Source organism: Phaseolus vulgaris, chromosome 7 (genome assembly GCF_051622355.1).
Source record: "Phaseolus vulgaris cultivar YP4 chromosome 7, ASM5162235v1, whole genome shotgun sequence".
Lineage (NCBI taxonomy): Eukaryota > Viridiplantae > Streptophyta > Magnoliopsida > Fabales > Fabaceae > Phaseolus > Phaseolus vulgaris.
In genome coordinates this window covers 6,617,303-6,640,048 of record NC_143504.1, presented here as the reverse complement: position 1 = coordinate 6,640,048, position 22,746 = coordinate 6,617,303, and the positions used below count along the sequence as shown (strand labels likewise).

The window sequence follows — 22,746 nt, the reverse complement described above, 5'->3', positions numbered from 1 at the left end:
CTACATGTCTGGAATATTGAAAGACAGACAGCAGCATTTGAGAGTTGGAGAAGAAGAAAGAGGAAGCAAAGAACAAGGATGGTGGAGTTGGTGTTGTTGTACAAGAACCCATTGCTCCACGCATCACTCTCCCTGATCCTCGTCTTCACCTTCGCCTTCTTCAAAATCCCCCTCCTTTTCCTTCACGCTCTCCAGACCTACATCCACCCCGATTCGCAACCCCAATCCAATGGCGTCAGAGCCGCCATCCGTCGCCCCGGCATCGACGGTTACCAGCCCCTCTCCTCCAAAACCGCCGCCGAAATCAAGAAGAGGAGCAAGTCCAACAAGGAAAAGCCCGATTTTGACGAAAACAATGCCCAGATCTTCAGACTCACGCTCGACCATGCCCACCTCCAGTCCCGTCTCTTCGTCGATCAGTACTGCGTCGCTTTCACTCTCTCCTTCACTGCCCTTTTTTCCCTCTTGCTCCATAACTTTCTCAAATCGCCCCCGGATAATGGGTTCTTCGCCAACGGCGTTTTCGTTCCCATTCTTTTATCAATTTTGAGTCTTTACATGTGGGGGACGCTGCTCTTTAAGGTCACGTTCGAGAGATCCGCGTCCAGGAGGTCCGAGAAGCAATTAAGCGTTGTGTTTGGGGTTTTGGGGCTTTTCTTGGGGCTTTTGTTTGTTCCTGAGGGCGTGTCTTCAGTTTTGGAGTTCAATTTTGAGGTTCCTATTGATGGGTTTTGGAGGGTTTTCGTTGCTGCATTGATGGGTTGCCTTGCAGGGTGTTTGTTCATTCCTGCTTCTAGAAGTGCACGTTGTTTTTGGCTTGGGACTGATCAGATAAGATGCAATTTGTCGATGATAACTTGTGGGTGGTTTACTCGTGCGATCCTTTATGCAAATCAGGTGTTTGTTATATTTGTAGCTCTTTTGTGGATAACCCCCTTGGCTGAGATTTTTGTGAATAGTGGAGATGGTGCGGCAAAGAGTGGATTTGGTAATGCGGAGAAATTGGTGGGGAACATGGGGTTCTTGCCTTCTGATTTTGCTAGCTTTAGGAAATGGTGCTTGTTGGGGTCTGGTTTGTTGCAGATTGTGGCTTTGAGGCCTAACCTGCAGATGTTTCTGAATGAAGCTTTGTTGTCTTGGTACCAAAGGCTTCATGCTAGCAAGGTTCCTGACTTAGATTATAGTAGGGCAAAGATGTTTCTGCATAATCACTACTTGTGCCTTGTGGTTTTGCAGTTCCTTGCCCCTCCTGTGCTGGTGCTTATCTTTCTTGGCTTGTCTCAGATTGATGGTGGTTCCTTTGGAAATTTTACGATGTTTAGTGATTTACTGCCCAGGTTTGCTTTCATCAGGGAAGTGACTTTGTTTTTGGCTTGGTGGGTAATCTTCCTCTGGGCACTGTTTTCCTCGGCGATCCTTATGCTACATCGTCACTGTGTTTTATATGTTTCTTGATTGAGCTTTTGTTTTCCTGAGTGCGATTTAGTGGGCCTTTCGGTGAGCCTTTCATTTTGAGAGGAGTGTTGGACTTGTAACCGAAGTTTTGCAGGTTAGTTGACACGGTATCATTCTTTAGCAGATATGAGGTTTCAAGTTGTTGTATGTTGTTATTGTTGGAATCATACACAATAAACTGACTATAGAAAGGCCAAAGTTATATCAAAGTACACACTCCCTTCAAATATCATGCAGACTTACATGTGTCATAGTTTGTAACTTAAGAGGTATCTGTGTATACAGGCTGAAACACTTGACATGATTTTATTTCGATATAGTGCGAAAGTCTAGCACTGGATTAGCCATCCGTGTATTTTTCCTTTGAAGTAAATGTTATCGTGCTTGTTCATCATCCTTTTGTGGTATGACACTTTGTTGTGGCCTGTGCTTCATACTTATTTCTGTTGGAAACATTTACGAATACTTAAGAGTTGTTTAATATGCCTAAAGCAAAGTACAAATCTTGTTTGCTATGACAATTTCAAACTCTCCTTAGTGTTTCAAGATCAATACTTACTGTGGTGCATTTATGCATAATTGTGAACATGTAAAGTGTAACACCCCATAATTTATGCATAGTTTTGGTCCTTTTGGGATGTGTTAAATAAATTAAGAAATAAATCACAATTTGGTTAAAACTACCCATCATTCTCTGCTATTAGAATGTCCATCTGTAAATGGAGACTGTAAATTTAAACATTTTGAGGTCTTTGCAATATGCTTTCTGTTCATAAATGACTTTTTCTTTGAGTAGAAATACAACTTGGCTGGACATTACTTTATCTGTTCAACTCAACCCTCCAATATGAGCTTCACTACATCTAGTAACTATCACAGGAAACTAGAGCTCGAGGCTTCTTTTAGTCCAAATTCTGGCTCTAAAGTATTAAAGAGTGTTTTAAGATCTATAAATGATACTATAGATACATGACACTATTTCCACTTGTATTTCTCCATTCATTTTGGTTTTTATTTTTCTATCTTCTTATTTTTCTCTTCATATAATACTATTTCCATTTTTAAATATTTATAAAATTATAATGAATTTAAATATTTATAAAATTGAAATATAAGAAAATTTGAAATTTGAAAATTGAAAATTAAAAATTAAATATATAAAAATTAATGAAAAGATATCAATGCAAAAAGAATGAAATAAAATATTTGATAGGTATTTTGATGTAAGTAAATATTATGGGTAAAATAAATGTAAATCTTAAATCCTAAGAAATTATAAGAAATATTATATAATCATATTTGTTATTATAAATTATTATATATATTTATATATAACTCATTATTTACATCAATTTTAAAAAAATTTCCTTAATTTTTATTTAAAAATGACAATTTATACATTTATTTTTTTTATTAAATCTAATAATAAATTTATTCACTTAATTTTTTTTTATTATTATATTCATATGAATAACTAAATTTTTATTTATAATTTTTTAAACCATTCAGTTAATAATTTTTTTTATAAAATATCCAAACAATTTTATTTAATTTTTACTATTAATTATTTTGATATCTTTTTAAATTTTCTTCTATTTTAATTTACACAATTTTATAAATATTTAAAAGTAAAAATAGTGCTATTTGATAAAAAAAAAGTCAAAATGGTACTAGATAAAAAAATAAAACCAAAAGGGTGTTGGATAAAGAAATAAAAATGAAAATATGTTATTCGAAGAAAAAGTTAATAGACACACTCTTATGGGGACATTTATAAGTTTCAAAATGTGTGTATAAATATATCAAATATTAATATAAATTATTTAAATTGATCATTAAAATTTATATATTTACAATTATTTATAGAAAAAAGTCAGTAAATATAATATGAAAATATTTTTATTTTGTACAAAAAGAAAACTAATTTAATTTATTTAAAATTTAAAAAGTGTTGGTTATTAATTCTGATTTTATTATTATTAATTCTGATTTTATTATCCTTAAACTATTTTACCGTTATTTGTAGGCTTGTTAGTATTCCTATTTTATAGCTTCTAGTAATTGTAATTTTATTATATATATGATTGAGTAAATCAAAATGAATAAGATCTTCTGCAATTACTTTTAATCAGTTGCTATAACTTTTTGTCTTTTCTTATTTCCTTCAATTAGTTCCTACAACTTTGTATCAGAGTTAGGTTGTTATCATGAACTCTATCCAATTATCAGTCTCTATCATTGATGGAAAAAATTACAATCGGTGGTGTATGCAAATGAGAGTTTTGTTTGATTATCATGAGTTATGGGATGTCGTTGAGAGTGAAGTGTCTGCATTAGCGGCTAATGCAACTGAGGCGCAACGAGTAGCGCATCGTGATCAGAAGAAGGACAATAAGGCTTTGTATCTTGGACAATTTTGTCAACAAATTATAAAGGTGATGACAAGATCGAGGGTGCGTCTTCAAACCCTAAGACGCCAATATGAACTGCTGCAGATGGAAATCACAAAGACTATTGATGTCTATATAAATAAAGTTATTGCCTTGACAAATCAGATGAAGACCAATGGTGAAACACATTCGGAGCAGGCAAAGGTGGAAAAGATTTTGAGATCTTTAACTCCTAGATTTGAACATGTTGTTGCCGCAATTGAAGAGGCCAATGACATTTCAAAAATGACAGTAAGGTTATTGTCTGGTTCTCTACGAGCGCATGAGCAGCGGATGAATGACAATAAGATTGAAAAACCAATTGAACAGGCTTTACAAGCACAAGCATAGCTCTTATCATAAACATGGTAGCTATTTCAACAAAGGTCGTGGTGGCTAGAATCATGGAGGCGCTTGGCGCGGGGAACGTGGTCGTGGAGGACGAGAAGACATTTATAATAAATCAAATGTTGAGTGTTATAATTGCCATAAACATGGCCATTATGCAAATGAGTGCAGATCAAAAGGTGATAATCATGCTGTCAATTGTGCTCAAGAAGAGAGTAATCACGTACAAGATGAAGAGGATCATACAATACTAATGGCAGCCACATCAAATGAAACCCCAAACAATCAGACTTGGTATTTGGATATAGGTTGCACGAATCATATGTGTGGTAAGAAGGAGTTGTTTGCAGATTTGGATGACTCATTTCACACAAAAGTGAAATTCGATGATGGCAGGTTCGTTCCGGTGACTGGAAAATGGCGAATTCTTATCACATTGAAGAATGGTGATCACAGGTACATCTATGATGTTTTCTATGTACCTGATATGAAAAGTAATTTGTTGAGTATGGGGCAGCTGGCCGAGAAGGGTTATGTGATGCACATAGTTGAAAATAAATTATCAATTTTTGATAAAAAGGTAGTTTGATTCTTAAATCCTTTTTATCAAAAAACCGCATGTTTCCAGTAGATATTCATATGGGTGATTTCAAGTGCTTGAATGCAATAGTGAATAATGAATCGTGGTTATGGCATTTACGCTTTGGGCACTTAAATTTTCAGAGTTTGGAAAATCTTTCCAAAAGAAATTTAGTGAATGATTTACCCCATATTCATCACCCTGATCAATTGTGTGAGGCTTGCATTTTTGGAAAGAATCACAGGATACCATTTGTTAAGGAGCCTTGACATGCAAAATTTCCTTTGGAACTTGTTCATACAGATGTTTGTGGCCCGATGAACATATCATCAGTTGGAGGTAATAAGTATTTTTTAATCTTTATTGATGATTTTTCAAGGAAAACCTGGATTTATGTATTGAAAAACAAGGATGAGGTATTCCACTGCTTTAAAATATTTAAAGCATTTGTTGAAAGAGAGAGTGGCAGACAAATCAAGATGGTGCGTAATGATGGAGGAGGTGAGTACAAGTCTAATGAATTCAAGAGGGACTGTGAAGAACTTGGGTTGCAACATAACATAACTTGCCCCTACACACCTCAACACAACGGAGTTGCTGAGAGAAAGAATAGAACAATCATGGACATGACGAGGAGCATGCTTAAAGCGAAAGGTATGTCAAATTATTTTTGGGCGGAGGCCGTAACATGTGCGGTATATTTGATAAACAGATCACCCACTCGGAGTGTTCCTAACACAACTCCGATTGAGGCATGGAGTGGATTCAAACCCAATGTGCAACACTTATGCTCATGTCCCCAAGGCAACAAGATCAAAGTTGGATGATAAGGCAGTGAAGACCATTTTCATTGGATATAAGCATGGGGGATACAAACTTTACAATCCACTGACAAAAAAGGTGATTGTTAGTCGTGATGTTACATTTGCCGAAGATGAGGAATGGCAATGGAATGCAGCAGCTGAAATAGATTCAAAAAAATGATATATTTATGTTTTGAACGATGATATGGAAGATGGAGTCACTCTTGAAGCACCTGCAGTTCAACCTGAAGCTGCAGTTCAACCTGAAGTTGTAATTCAACATGAAGTTGCAACTCCAATTGTAACTATGATGGAGCGACCAGGAAGGCAGCAGCGACAACCTGTACATCTTCAAGATTGAAGTAAATCTTGATGATGAAGTTGATGACAATGGAGATTTGGTTCACTTTTCTTTTCTTGCAGAATCAGAACCTGTGAGACTTGCTGATGCCATTCAACACTCCAAATGGCAAAAGACTATGAATGAAGAATTGATGGCGATTGAGAAAAACAATATCATGACTCAAATTGGGAAGGTTGTTCCAAATCAAAATTAAGGGAGAATGTTGGTTATTAATTCTGATTTTATTATTATTAATTCTGATTTTATTAGCCTTAAACTATTTTAGCGTTATATTGCATTAATTGTCAGTTTATAGGCTTGTTAGTATTCCTATTTTATAGGTTCTAGTAATTGTAATTTTATTATATATATGATTGAGTAAATAAAAATGAATAAGATCAGTTTTGTAATTGCACAAATTTTGTGCAATTACGTTTAATCAGTTGCTATAACTTTTTGTCTTTTCTTATTTTCTTCAATTAGTTCCTAAAAAAAGTACAAAAATATTTATTTAAGTCATTTCATTTGTTTATTATCATTATTGAAAAATATATCCTTTAACTTAATTCATCTAAAAAGAAGTTAACAATTTAAAAAATTTCACAATATTTAAATATGATAAGGAAATAAATAAAAATATTTTTAATTATATATATGTATATATAATTTAGATATTAAAAATGTATTATATAATTGTGTTGTACGTCAAATATACTTTCACGTTTAGAGTGAGGGTTAATGTTAATTTATATAGAACTTTCTCTTTTAATTGACTTTTTAATTCTCCTTCCCTAGATTTTTCTGTTTTAACTTTTATTATATTGGCATGCGCATTTCTACCATTCTTCATAATCTGGATCAGACGCACTCGCTGTACTCATGGATTTCATACCTCCACATGCCTATAGAGGTATGAAATCTGATAATAGGTTAATATGAAACTCACACTCTTACTGATTTTTATGTAGTCTTATTTTTTACAATAATATATTCATGGTTTCAAAATTATGTATCACACAGAAAACTTCTTCATAGTTGTTTAACCATCGCATTATTCATGTGAGAGTTTGCTTAGATTGCGTTCTTACACATAAATTCTACATCAACTACCTAGGCTTTGTTTGGATTGAGGAGGAGATTTGTAAGCAGGGGAGGGAGTGGATTTGTGAGGATAGGATTGGAGAGGATGTGTGAGGATATGTGAGGTTGTTTGGATTGAGGGATGATAGAGTTGATTTGTGAGGATGGTTTATTGTAAGTTTACAAAATGATCCTTCTTATTAAAAAATATTTAAATAATGAATTATGGTTTTTTTTAGGTTTGAATTAATTAAATATTTTTAATATATAATATCCACATTATTTATATTTTTAATAAAAAATTAAAAAATATAATATAAAATATTTTGGTGTTAAATTGAAATAAATTTATTAAATACATTAAAATTTATGAAAATAATATTCATTTGTTAATTTATATAACTATATATATTGATGATATTATAATTTTATTTTATTATTTTATTATTTATAATTATATGTTGTTATTAATAGTATAATTAAATATTTTTGAAATTATAAATAATAAATAAATTTATGTAATATTTAATTTTATATATTAAAATAAAATGCATGCACAAGGGTATTTTGGTAAAATGCAATAATCCTACTAATCCCCACAAATCTCTTCATTTTGTGAAGAATGAAAAAAATCCTCCACCCTCTTCCCCACTCTCAAAACCATGGAAACAAACACAAAAAACACCCCTCCCTCCTCCCACTTGGAAGCAAACACACCCTTAGTATTTAAACGGATCTATATGTTGGTTGATTCTTTTTGTTTTTCGGTTTTTCGATATTTATACTTTTTTGCTTTCAGAATCTTGGTTCAGATATTTACAAAGATACCCTTACACAAGTTATAGGTTTATGATGTATGTTTACTAATAGTTATATCAAGAGTCAGCGGTAGTCCGATTTCCCGTCTTTATGGATTAACAGGTAAGTCAATCCATAGAGGTACTAGTGATCAACGGTTGATTTTGCCTTAATTCCAAGTCCCACATCGGTGGGTTCATTGTTTGGGAAGGAGGTTTGAGGGTTATAAATTAAACTCTCCTCCTTCACTGTTAGATATCTCAATTTGTAGTATCTTCTCCCATGATAATAAAAGTGAGCTGTTTTTGCTGTGCTCGGAGATTAGGCTAAATTGGCCGAACTCCGTTAACAATTTTTTGGTGTGCTTTTCCTCTTTATCTCTTTTATTATTCCGCTTTATTTATTCAATATTATTTGTCGGGTAGCTCTGTTAGGGTTCTGTTTTAGTGGAAAAATTACTCGTTTTTCCTAACAAGTGGTATCAAGAGCCGAAGGTTCGCCTTGGGTTGTTTGAAATTATTTGTAATATTGAATATTATATTTTGAGTTTGTAATGGCAAATCAAGAAGAAGAAGCATTGGTGGCAAGAGGTCGTCAACAAAGCCATACAAAGGGGAGAAGAGGGAGGTCTAAGTCTAAAGGTCGAGTCGTTGCCAAAGATGAGTGTGCTTTCTGTCATGAGAAAGGACACTGGAAGAAAGACTGTCCAAAACTGCAGAAGAAAGGGAAGACTCCACAAGATGCAAATGTTGCAGAATGCAAAAGTGATGTGGAATCAGATATCTCTTTAATTGTCTCGCTTTCAGCATCATCGTATCCAGATGAGTGGATATTGGATTCAGGTTGTACCTTTCATATGTGTCCCATTCAAGATTGGTTCTTTGAATTTCAAGAACTTGATGGTGGGGTTGTTTACATGGGTAATGATAATCCATGTAAGACAGCTGGGATAGGTTCAATCAAGTTGCGGAATCATGATGGATCCACCAGAATTTTGCGGGATGTATGGTACGTGCCAAAGTTGAAGAAGAATCGCATCTCATTGGGGGCTTTAGAATCTAAAGGCCTAGTTGTGACGATGCGAGATGGAATTCTTAAAGCAACTTCAGGAGCACTGGTGATGTTGAAAGGCGTGAGGAAGAACAATTTGTATTACTATCAAGGTAGTACAGTGGTGGGGACAGTAGCGACAACAACTTCTAGCTCTAAGAAGGATGCTGAGGCAACAAAGTTGTGGCATATGAGGTTGGGACATGCTGGAGAGAAATCCTTGCAAATTCTTACCAAGCAGGGACTGTTGAAAGGTACGAAGGCTTGCAAACTTGAATTTTGTGAGCATTGTGTTATGGGAAAACAATGAAGAGTGAAGTTTGGCACTGCAATTCACAATACCAAGGGTATTTTGGATTATGTGCATTCAGATGTGTGGGGACCTGCCAAGACTCCGTCAATCGGAGGTAGGCATTATTTTGTCACTTTTGTTGATGATTTTTCTAGGAGAGTTTGGGTGTTTACTATGAAGAACAAAAATGATGTGCTTGAAATTTTCCTTAAGTGGAAAGCTCAAGTTGAAAACCAGACAGGAAGGAAGATTAAGGTTCTCTGAACAGACAATGGAGGAGAATACAAGAGTGATCCGTTCCTGAAGGTATGCCAAGATTGTGGCATAGTTCGACACTTCACTGTTAGAAAAACACCACAGCAGAATGGGGTTTCGGAGCGTATGAACAAGACACTTGTGGAGAAAGTTTGTTGTATGTTGTCTAATGCTGAGTTATGTAGAGAGTTTTGGGCTGAGGCTGTGACATACGCTCAACATCTCGTCAATCGTTTGCCATCATCTGCTATAGATGGAAAAATCCCGTTAGAGGTATGGTCTGGAAAACCTGCAACTGATTATGATTGTTTGCATGTTTTTGGTTCTATTGCATATTATCATGTGATTGAATCAAAGTTGGATCCACGGGCAAAGAAAGCTCTTTTCATGGGCTTTAGTCCTGGAGTGAAGGGATACCGTTTGTGGTGTCTAGAGGCAAAGAAGACGATTATCAGCAGGGATGTTACCTTTGATGAATCTGCCATGTTAAAGAAGGTAAATCCAGAAGGAGCTGATAGTACTCCGCAACAGGTGGAGTATGCTCGGAAGCAGGTGGAGTTTGAGCCGACAGTGGTGATCCCAACACGAAATACCACAAGTGACTCTCCTATGGTAGAAGAAGAGTCAGATGAGGAAGAGGTTCCTACCCAAGAATCTCAACAGCAATCAGCGCCAATTGCAGTTAGAAGACAGAGACGAGATATTTAGAAGCCTGCTCGTTTCATGGATATGGTTGCCTATGCACTTCCAGTTGTTGATGACATTCCATCCACTTATCCATAAGCCATTCTGAGTTCAGAGAGTGGTAATTGGGCAGGTGCGATGGAAGAGGAGATGCAGTCTTTGAAGAAGAACAAGACGTGGAAGCTGGCACAATTACCAAAAGGTAAGAAGGCAATTGGGTGCAAATGGGTATTTGCAAAGAAAGAAGGATTTCCTAATAAAGAAGATGTTCGCTACAAGGCAAGGTTGGTTGCTAAAGGCTTTGCTCAGAGGGAGGGAATTGATTATAATGAGGTATTTTCTCCAGTTGTTAAACATTCCTCCATTCGAATTTTGTTGGCCTTGGTAGCACAGTTGAATTTGGAGCTTGCTCAACTTGATGTAAAGACCGCGTTCCTACACGGTGATTTGAATGAGGAAATCTATATGACTCAAGCAGAAGGATACAAGGTTGATGGTAAATAAGATTGGGTTTGTAAACTTAGCAAATCGTTGTACGGACTGAAACAATCTCTGAGACAGTGGTACAAACGATTTGATAAGTTCATGAAGGATCAGAAGTACAAGAGAAGCAAATATGATCACTGTGTGTATTTGCGCAGACTTGAAGATGGTTCCTACATTTACTTACTCTTATATGTTGATGATATGCTGATTGCAGCAAAGAGCCAAGTTGAGATTGACAGGTTAAAGGCTCAGTTGAGTAAAGAGTTCGAGATGAAGGATTTGGGGGAAGCCAAGAAGATTCTCGGCATGGAGATAAACAGAGACAGAGAGAAGGGAAAGCTTTGGCTGTCACAGAAGCAGTATTTGCAGAAGGTACTACAACGTTTTGGTATACACGAAGATACAAAACCTGTAAGTACCCCACTTGCTCCTCATTTGAAATTGAGTAGCCGTTTATCTCCGACGACTGATGAAGAACGAGAATACATGGCGAAAGTCCCATATGCAAATGCAGTTGGAAGCTTGATGTATGCAATGGTGTACAAGACCAGATATTTCACAGGCTATGAGTGTTGTTAGCAGGTACATGCATAATCTGGGCAAGGGACATTGGCAAGCTGTGAGATGGATTCTACGGTACCTCCAAAATACCTTAGATGTTGGATTGACATTTGAGCAAGATGAATCACTTGGTCAATGCATAGTTGGATATTGTGATTCTGATTATGCAGGTGATTTGGATAAGCGACGGTCTACAACTGGCTATTTGTTCACTTTAGCAAAAACGCCAGTTAGTCGGAAGTCTACCTTGCAGTCTACGGTGGCTTTGTCTACGACAGAGGTAGAGTATATGGCGATTACAGAGGCTGTGAAGGAAGCAATTTGGCTTCATGGGTTGCTTAAAGACTTGGGAGTTGGTCAGAAACAACTTGAGTTATATTTTGACAGTCAGAGTGCTATTCATTTAGCAAAGAATCAAGTCTTTCATGCACGGACGAAGCACATTGATGTTCGTTATCGCTTTGTGCGTGAGATTCTCGAAGAAGAGGAGATTGTTCTCCAGAAGATTCACACTACGAAGAATCCTGCAGATATGCTCACCAAGGTGGTTACAAGGACCAAGTTTGAACACTGTTTAGACTTGGTTAATATCTTGCACATTTGAAGTTGGCGCCCGTAGGCGCAAATTTGAAGCACTGCAAAGTTTGTTTTTGTTATGTTTTGAGAAGATTTGTTTTAGGTGGGACTTGAAATTAAGCCAAGGTGGAGATTTGTTGATTTTGGCTTAATCTCAAGTCCCACATCGGTGGGTTCATTGTTTGGGAAGGAGGTTTGAGGGTTATAAATTAAACTCTCCTCCTTCACTGTTAGATATCTCAATTTGTAATATCTTCTCCCATAATAATAAAAGTGAGCTGTTTTTGCTGTGCTCGGAGATTAGGCTAAATTGGCCGAACTCCGTTAACAATTTTCTGGTGTGCTTTTCCTCTTTATCTCTTTTATTATTCCGCTTTATTTATTCAAATATTATTTGTCGGGTAGCTCTGTTAGGGTTCTGTTTTAGTGGGAAAATTACCCGTTTTTCCCAACATCAACCTCTCTGTACAAACCAATATATCAGATGCCCGATAGCATTCACACACCCTATTGGCCTCTCGGTCAGAAAAAGGATTCACGTCACATTCCAGGTTAAGTGCGTTAATCCCAATTAGAAACAACAAAGCATGGTTATGCACCCATTGAGTCTGTCTAAATCGTTGTGACATGACAATGCCCACGAGAATAGTATAAATAAGAGGAGACCCCCATGGTGAAAGGTAATGTTACTATGAACCTTAAACTGGATCATTAAAATTGACCTCAACTGACTTGAGCATCAGAGTGTCTTTGCAAGTACCTCCCTCTCAGACATCCTAGAAGAGTGGTCGGAATTGAAGAGAAGACAAGAGGAATTCAATAAGGGACATTCGGTATCGGATAATTGTAAGAACACTAATGATTTTGTAGAAAAGAATAATCCTTTTACACGAATTTACCTCATATTTATACTACTTTAGGTAAAAAAATTGTTTATCTACGTTGTTCAAGTTCAACTTTTACATTGATCCATACTTAACCTTGTTTCTTAACATAGTATTCCTTGTTAGCATTTTTAATTTTGTAAGGTTATTCCTAAGTTTCTTAAAGTCAAGATGTCGAGAGGTCGAAATAACAATACTTTTGAGATATTTTTTTAGCCAAGTGTATGAGATTCCAAAGTTTAACTAATTGTAAGGAGAGAAAAAAAAGTTTAAAACATGTGTTTGGATTAGCCTTTGGTGATTACTCGTCTGTGAGACTATATATTATAGATAATCTATAGCAGGTGGTTTGATAAATCCAACAAACTCTCGTTAGGATAGACTCTAAATGACTTTGATATCATATTAAGAAGTGGACTTTAAGCCTAACTCAATTTCATAAAACCGACTTATAAGGTGAGATTTTCACCCACCTATATACTAAGAAATGTTCTTATCTTTGATCGATCTGGGTTCTCCAGCAATAGTTTTGTGGTCAATTTGTGTTGAAATTTTGATGAAATTCTTAAAATGTAAAAAATATTTTGTTTTAGTGTCACCCCTAATAAAATCTCAATAGACAACTTGATTTTAATGGAAAACAATCAAGTATAATTATTGTACCGGATGAGCCAGTCTCTCGACCTCGGTGACCGACCGACCACGCAAAAGCATACTTAAAGTGCTTAATAAATGATGACAACAACAGTTACAAGAGTACTTAAAGTGACCCTTACCGGCTAAATGCCTACTATCCGATAGCAACAACTGTTTAACTACTAGCAACCCTTATTAGACTTGTGTATGATTTTTCTTCACGTCAAGTTAAGACCTGTACACGGTCTTCAATAAATTGGACCGAACGAGGTCGACACCGCACCAAGTTAGGACTTGTGCATGATTTTTTCTTCAAATCTGTAGTTCGTAACTTTAATATAATATGTTAATATGCATAAAAATACACTGTAATTCATCATTTAAATAATCAAAAACAATAGTTGATTACAACTTATAGACGAACTGAAATAACAAGTTTCGAAAATAATTAATAAAAATAATGAAGGTTAGCTAGCACTGATCTATGTTCTTCTTGGTATAAATCTTTGTTTAATACTGATTTTACGAGTTAGTAATTAATGTCATTGATTTGCACATATGGTATTAATGTCCTTAATTACATAGATCGCACCCGATTTGTTCATGACAATATCGGGCTCAACCCATGACACCACAACCTCCATCTAAAGTTTTTAAGCGATATGCCCATTTTCCATGTGAGTTGTTGTTCTCTTCTTGATCAGGTCATCTTCTTTCCCTTATATAGAGTAGTGTTCTCCCTCCCTTCTCTTTGTATCTAGTGTTATTTTGAGCTATATTTCCAAATCAATTACAATCTTACAAATCTAGTCAATCTCCGTAATTAACGTCTTTCCCTCTTTATAAAAAGTAAGTGAGATAGTTTTTCATCATTTACAGAGATCGATATCAGATCAACTTTCATTTTATTATTGGACTCGGTCATAACCTAAAACCTTATTTCATATTCTTAATTTTATATTCCTTTCAATATATATATATGTGATCTTTATTATTAATAAATTTTCGTTCAAATTTAAAAGACTGTGTAGTAGAATTCTTATTTATCCGCTCGAGATTAATGCTCAAAATTAGAATCCGATTACTAATAAATAAGTTAAAAAATATTCATCTCACTTAAATATAGAAGAATTTTATCATAATAAAATCAGAATAAAAATATAATATAGAATAAATCTGTTAAATAATATGATAAATCTATAACTATAGTAAACAAATATTTAATTAAAAAAAATAATATGAAAAAAAAAGGAATGTAGATCTTATTTTTACCCAGAGAATTATAAAGCCAAGAGAATATTTAGCTATAAGTTACTGTATAAAAGGAGGACACATTAATTGAGTGCTCTAAGAAGCAAAAAAGGGTTACTATATATCTCTTGCTTTCGAAATTAAATTTAGATAATTTATTTAATAACACTAATAATAAAATGTTATATGAACTTAAAATTTTCATATTAGTTCATAGTTAAAGTACATTTAAAAAATTATATATCGTTATTCTATGAAACTCTTTTATAACGTGACAACCTCAATAGACCATTAGTGCCGTTTCATAGGTGATGAGCATCGTTAACAAAGTTATCAATAGAAAAAAAAATTATACACTTTCATACTCTAAACTTAATATTAGAAACCATAAGAAAATTTAGATAAGTTTAGGGAAAAAAAGATAGTAAACTTATTTTGCTTCCCAATTTGTATGAGACAAGAGTTGGCAGTGTGAGTTGGTTGTCTTCTTATACTTGCGTATGTGAAACTATCTTCATCTGATCAAAACACCAACATACTTATTCATCCCTTCATAAATGATAAATGTCTGACATCATGAACCCAACAAGTATCCAAAAGATTTTGAAATTACATCAAGATTCTTCTCCTTTTTTTCATTCAAGATATTATATCATTTTCAGCTCTTAATTTTTGCTTTGTAAAAGAATGACTTCTATGAACGCCACAACAACAATTCTTAATGCAACTATCAATTTGGTATATGTTTATCTTTCTTGATTTCTCGTTTCATCTTGAGTTCAATTTCACGAAACGACAATATAATCTTCTTTTTTGTTTTTTAATAATTTCAAAGTGGAATTTTGTGGAAAATTAGAAACAGAAAGTGTTTGTTTAGTTTAAAAAGACTGAAACCATCTATGGACTACATCACATAATTTTTATTTTTATTTATAATAACTACTTTGAAACTACACTCTAACATAGCTTTTATTATTTGATAGTGTGTGAGAAAAAATTAAACATTTGTAAGAGTTTCAAATTAAGTGGGATTGGGAACCGATCACAATTAAATTAAGATTTAAAAAATGCCTTGATTTTTTTAATTCATTATGTGAACATCATTCAACTGATAATGTTAACCCATTATACATTATTATATGATCTAAATTATTTACCATTTTTATAAGTCATCTTATATAGGAAAGGTTATTTCAAACTTTCATATTAAAAATAAATAAAAATATATTAAACCATATTATTGCATGTTGGCTTTAACAATGAACTCATGCCTATTTGGTGATAAGATGAAACTTCCTCCTTCTATGAAGCTTCTAGCACATTTGTTAGGATGGATAGGATCACAAGAAAAATGTATTAGATGATATGTATTTTGTGCTTAAGAAAAAAAGAAATAAAATATTGAAATATTGAGATGAATTATATATATGGGTTTGTCGGGAATCTTTTGATATGCATTAGATAGGAGATATTTTTAATTTTTCATGGTTTCCAAATATAGATGCAGACAAAATTTAATCATTCATTCCCCACTTTATGTTTTTGTTTTAAATATTTATTTTAAAGTAAGAAATGAATGTAGAAGTTTCTTGATCCATTAACGTAAGTTACCAACCCAACCCACATGGGAAGGAAGTTTCGCGAGAGAAAAAAAGAGAGGTAACGTAGAAGAGCTTCTTCTTTCTTTCAATTCCTTTACTACTTCTGTCTCCCTCTCTCTCCGCTCTTTCTCATTCCTTTCTCTTATATTTCCACATTCTACGTGAACCTTCTAGAACCATCACCATAGAGGAAACCCGTCCTTCGCCATTTCCATTCCATGGCTCCGCCGCTGGAACACAACAGCGACTCCACCAGCGCCGAGTCTCAGAGATCCATTCCGACGCCGTTTCTCACCAAAACCTACCAGCTCGTCGACGATCCCGCTATCGATGATGTCATTTCCTGGAACGATTCTGGATCATCCTTCATCGTTTGGAACACCACCGTTTTTGCCAGGGATTTGCTTCCTAAATATTTCAAGCACAACAACTTTTCCAGCTTCGTTCGCCAACTCAACACCTATGTAATTATTTTTCTCTCTATCAATTTCTTTTCCTTGTTTCTTTCCTATTTTTCAATTTTTTTTTAATCTTGCTTGATTTTTAGGGATTCAGAAAAGTTGTTCCTGATCGGTGGGAATTCTCCAACGAGTGTTTCCGAAGAGGCCAGAAGCGGCTTCTCTGCGAAATTCAACGACGGAAGATCCTCTCCTCGTCGCCGCCAGCCGGAGCAACTGGTAGCGTGGCGGTTCCGTCGCTGCCGACGCCCTCCGCGATTCCGATAGCGAAGTCGATTGTGTCGCCGTCGAACTCAACGGAGGAGCAGGTGATCTCGTCGAACTCGTCGCCGTCGAGAGCGCCGGCAGAGCTGTTGGACGAGAACGAGCGGCTGAAAAAGGAGAACATTCTTTTGACGAAGGAATTGGAAGAGATGAGATCCCTCTGCAACAATATATTCAATCTCATGTCGAATTACGCAACCGCTAGAGCGGACGGTGGCGCCGAGGCGGGGAAAATGCTTGGTTTGATGCCGTCGAAGCGGTGCTCCGGTGAGGGCGCGGTGAAGGAGATGAATCCAAAGCTATTTGGAGTGGCGATCGGTACGAAGCGATCGAGAGAGGAAGGACGTGGAGCGGAATACGATACGGTTTTGAGTCTTCATCAGTTCCACGAGGACATGAAATCTGAACCGTTAGATTTCGAAAGACATGGAGAAAACAGAATTACTTCGTGGCTAAATCACTATCGCACAGCAAATGAGAGAGTGTGTAATTGACACACGACGTTGTACAAGCTAGGTAACATTTTAGGTTAAGTTAGGGGCGTCGTAGATAATCAGAATCAGTAAAACGGAGACGCACGTGTCCAATGTACGTGGTTAACCGATCGCACTTTTTTTCTCAGAAAGAACATTTCCATCTCTGTTTTTTTTTTATTCTTTAAGTTGGTGGCTTAGGTTGGACTAGGGGTGTCGATTTGCATGCAAGAAAATTATATCAATTAATTATAATAAGTTATCTTTAATATTTTGTTTTTTTAGCTAAATATATAATATAAAAAAATATTCAATGTATTAGGCAATGCTATTCATACTTAATATATCATGTAAGTTATTAATCTTAAAATGTATTGGAACAATCTATTTTAGGTTAGAGTTACTTATTTAGCTTTTTTTTATATCAATATTTATTTGCCTATCATTTAAATTGAAAATCATTTTTAACTAAAAAAAAACAATTATTGAAACAAATTATCCTTACAACTTACATAGATCAAAAGGTTAATACGTCTTTTACGATTGAAAATGTACTAAGTATCTGAAAATTAATTATGTGTTTGGTTCAAATAAGGAAAATAAAGATAATATAAATAAAATTTATAAAAAAACATGCATAATAAATGAGGGTTAAAAAGTAAGATAAAATTTAAAATAAAAAACTTAGCTTAAAGGACATCCATGACTAGTGGCAGTTGAAACGTCTAAAATCGTGATTTGAAGAGAGACCAAACAAGATTAAAACAAAGGTGTGGAGTTTTTCCAACAGAACCAAAAACGTACAATTGATTATTCTTATTTCCGATTGATAAAAGAATGGTAGAAGTAGGTGAGCTTTCTTGTTTGAATGAAGATTTAGTTGAAGAGTATAATAATATAAAACCCCACATGGTGGATGTTGTTGGATTGAAGTTTCTATAGAGTGGAAGAGCCTTTTAGGTCGAGTAGAAGACATTTCAACAAAGTAAGAACACCATTTTCATTCAGGTTCCCGCCACCCTACTCTTCATATTTTCCACCTTAAGGACATTAAATTCAATCTAACATTGTCTCGAATTATTTTATTTTTTTAATATTTTATTTTAATAAAACAATATAAACTTATGAAATTTTATTTTTTTATGTAAGGAATTGTTCAATAATTCCAAAATTATTAAATAATTTGTTTTAATAAAAGGTAATGAAAGGTTTCGAGACAAATCCAATCAAGATGAATCTAAAAAGAGTATGGAAACATGTCTGTGCAGCCACTTAATGAGGAAAGATAAATATATTAATATTATTTTTATGTTAAACTTTGTCAAAAATAACTTTAATTGTCATTAACAAAGTTTTTTCTCTATTCATACTGACTCGTTATTTTTAATTAATCTTACACATAACTATCTAGACTTATATAAGTCGATATATTTTTACAATATTAATGACGTGGACTTTCTTTATCTTTTTATTTGTTTTTTTAAATTTCTTCAATTTATATTCACACAAAATTAGTTAATGTTGACGAAAAACTTATGTTTTACCTTAGCTAAGTTGATGAAGTTTGGTAAAGATGTTAATAATTTGTATAGAAGATGATATGGGAAAAAGTTTGATCAATCTTTTGATGATTTATTTTAATCACGTAATAGTCAATCTCTATATGTTTTGTTTTCTCATAGCAGACTTAATTGTTGGTAATTTGAATTACTGAGTGATTGTCACAATATAAGAGGGTTGGTTAGTGAAATGTACTCGAATATCTTGCAGCAAATAAACAAGCCACTAAATTTCACAAGTAGCAGCAGCTAAAGCTTTGTACTCGACTTTAGAAGAACTTCTAAAGATGGTTTTCTATTTCTTAGACTTTCAAGATATCAAAGTTTCTCCTAAATAGATACAAAATCTAGTGATTGACTTTGGTTTCATGACAGGCTGTCCAATCCGAGTTATTGTATGCTGAGATGAATAGAGGTATTGTTGTTAAGGAAAACACCAACACTAGGGGAAGCTTTCAAATATCTAATAACTTGCATGGCTACTTGATAATGGATACTTATAAGTGCATAAACAAAATGATGGAGATGGTTGACGATGTAAGCAATGTCTAGATGTAGGTTGGTAAGATAGATGAAACGCCTTATGAAGTCTTTTATAAGAGAATGTTTCGTTTTCATTAAACTTGTCTCCTTTATCAGCAGTAAGACGAGTATTGTGTGTCAAGAAAGATGGAGCACATGCAAACATATCAATTTCTTTAAGTAAATCTAGAGTGTATTTTCTACACATAATAAAAAATATAATTTATGTTCCACCAATTTCTTTCTTTAAGTTTAAACATAAAAGTTGCATTCACAAGTTCATCATTAATCAGGATCAAATTATGTGACATATTTAATCATTATTTACAACACTTTTATTAGATGTTGTTTAACATACAAAAATTTATTATAATAAAAATATTATTTCAATAGGTCATAAACTTTTAAATAGAATATTTTGAAAATTAATGTGAAGACGGTGAAAACATACCTTGTACCATTACAAGAGAATGAGAAATGACGGAAGAATGAGGAGTATAAGGAATACGTTATCTCAAAAATGAAATGAGAGTGAGGCTCTCAATGTTCAACATCTCATGATCATAATGGATGAACTACGAAAGCATAATGAAGAAACAAGCCAGAAAGCGAAAGAATCTCAACATGTACAAGAGAATTGTAGAGAAAAATGAAGAGTCTCGTCAGATGTTGGAGGAATCACTACTTCTACAAGATCAATATTATTAGAAGAATGGAGAAGTACAATAAACATAAAGTCGTAGCGATTAGGACTTAGGACAAAGACAAATTTAAAGCAACATTTTTAGTTATGTTAGGAAAAAGTCTTTAACGAACCAATACCCTCGCATTACGTCATACCCAAGGTCAGTCCATTTATAAAAATTTAAGATCCAATGTAAAATGTTTCACTTAAATGGTTAATTGCAATTTAGATGGTATTTGATGTAAAATGTTTATTATGGCTTTGGACTAGTTTAACAACCTTTCAAACCAATTCATTCACTTTTTTGAAATGTTTCCAAGTTGTTTATAAATTAGTCCATCGCAAACAAACTCAATCCACTTAGTGTTGTAAAACAAGAACCTAATATAGCAAAATAAAAACGAAAAACAGAGTGTGTGAAACGAAAACAGAGTAAGTGGTAAAACCCTAGTTTTCTTCAGTGACCGTTGGAGGAGATCGCAGAGGTTCAACGAAGACCGGATTTGCTCCGAGGTTATCGCGCGACGTTGCCCCTTCCACCCAGAATCGTAGCCGCACGACTGGGAACGCTCACGCCTTCGCTCTGCTGATCGTGTGGAATCTTGAGAACGTTGGAGAACTTTGCGAGATTCGTGGGTGGTTGGCTCCTCCTTTCCCGTGGGTCTTCCTCCAACTCCGGCGACGGTCACGGCTCCGTTAGGGTTTGAAGATGCGGTAACTTTGGATTTCTTCATCTATAAATACCACATTCCATCCTCTTACTTGATACCACTCTCACTCACGGTTCTTCACCTTCTTTGCCTCTCTTTTTTCAGCAACTAAAAGCTGCAACCTTTCTTCTTCCTCCCCTTATTCACCTTTTCTCTTTCTCTCTCTTCATTCATTATATTACTTTATTATATTTAATTTTCAGAATACATTGGGTTCTTACTCTATCAAGAGTAACTTGCTAGTTCTGATCCTCGGAAATCTCTGGGAAGTTCCTGTTGTATCCTGGGGGACTTGCGCAATACACCGCGGATAAGTCCTTACAGACAGTGATTACTCACGCCTCGGGAAACCATTTTTGTTCGTTTTAAAGCCTATCATACTACATTCGTAAGGACTTATGGCTGAAAATCCGAACAACAACGACAACACCGCTACGGGAACATCAAATGTTGCTTCCGCAACGCAAACCATTTTTGCGAAACCATTTCTGGACGTCTCCAAAATTGAAGTCTTCACCGGTCAAAACTTCCGACGTTGGCAAGAACGCGTGTCCACCCTATTGGACATGTACGGAGTTGCTCATGCACTTACAACTGCCAAACCCGACTCAACCACGGCTGCGAAACAAGTTGACGACTGGATCCATGCGAATAAGGTATGCCGTCACACTTTACTCAGTGTGTTATCTAACGATCTATTCGATGTTTATGCTTCTTATAAGAATGCGAAAGATATTTGGGATTCTCTTATCCTCAAATATACTGCCGAAGACATCGTCAGACAAAGGTTCGTAATTGCAAATTACTACCGCTGGGAGATGATCGAAGGCAAAGATATCAAAATCCAAATAAACGAATATCACAAGCTGATTGAAGATATCAAAACTGAAAGCATAAAATTGCCAGATGAATTCGTGTCCGAACTCTTGATCGAAAAGCTTCCGCAGTCTTGGACAGATTACAAACAACAACTGAAGCACAGACAGAAACATATGTCTCTATCAGATTTGATCACCCACATCATCATCGAAGACGCAAACAAGAAGGAGTGCGCTGCTGCAAAGGCCAAAGCTTTGTCTGCCAAAGCAAACGTGATAGAAGACAAACCAGTTCCAAAAAGGTACGAGAAAAAATTTGATCACAAAAAGAAACCTAATAACAAATTCTCTCGTCCCAGTGGAACTAACCCCACTTTCAAGAAAAAAGCTAATTGCTTTGTCTGTGGAAAGTCAGGCCATCATGCACCTCAGTGCAGACATAGGGCTAAAAACGACTATCCTCCTAAGGCAAATCTAGCCGAAGGGGAAGATACTATTGTGGCAGTCGTTTCACAAGTAAACCTTGTGACAAATGTGAGCAAATGGGTGGTAGACTCTGGGGCTACCAGACACATCTGTGCAAACAGAAATGTGTTCACCTCCTACACAAGTGTGAGGGATGGAGAAGAACAAGTATATCTCGGTGACTCCAGGACAACTCCTGTCCTAGGAAAAGGAAAAGTTCTTCTGAAGCTCATATCTGGTAAAACTCTAGCTTTGAATGATGTGCTACATGTGCCATCAATTAGAGTTAATTTGGTTTCTGTGGCATTACTAAGCAAAGTTGGGGTTAAAGTGTCATTTGAATCTGACAAGATTGTTATGACAAAAAACAATGTTTTTGTGGGAAAGGGATATTATGATCAAGGCCTTTTTGTATTAAACATTTTTGAAATTATGAATGAATCTAAATCTTCTACTTATATTGTTGACTCGTATGATATATGGCATGCTAGATTAGGACATGTGAATTCTTCGTATGTTATAAAATTGCAACGATTAGGATTAATCAACATGCATGACAAACAAAGTAGTAAATGTGATGTATGCGTAGAATCTAAAATAACGAAGAAAACATGTCACTCTGTAGAACGTCAAACTGAAATTCTTGGTTTAATTCATACCGACCTTGCTGATTTAAAACA

The 22,746-nt window shown here is 35.0% G+C and overlaps 2 protein-coding genes across 3 annotated transcripts; both read left to right on the top strand.

Moving 5' to 3' along the window:
- Positions 1–1,849, top strand: LOC137828353 (transmembrane protein 161AB protein). The gene has a single exon (XM_068634883.1). It carries the CDS (start codon positions 79–81, stop codon positions 1,453–1,455), a length of 1,377 nt encoding a protein of 458 aa, XP_068490984.1. The 5' UTR covers positions 1–78; the 3' UTR covers positions 1,456–1,849.
- A 14,182-nt stretch (positions 1,850–16,031) lies between these two features.
- On the top strand, positions 16,032–17,576 carry LOC137828426 (heat stress transcription factor B-2b). 2 transcript variants are annotated; one of them, XM_068635003.2, is made up of 3 exons: positions 16,032–16,170; positions 16,287–16,576; positions 16,660–17,576. In XM_068635003.2, the coding sequence occupies exons 2-3, from the start codon at positions 16,331–16,333 to the stop codon at positions 17,326–17,328; spliced, it is 915 nt and encodes a 304-aa protein (XP_068491104.1). In that variant the 5' UTR covers positions 16,032–16,170; positions 16,287–16,330; the 3' UTR covers positions 17,329–17,576. The 2 variants fall into 2 exon arrangements, with proteins under 2 accessions (XP_068491104.1, XP_068491103.1); XM_068635002.2 differs by lacking the exon at positions 16,032–16,170 and having other exon boundaries at positions 16,195–16,576.
- Positions 17,577–22,746: the final 5,170 nt, after the last annotated feature.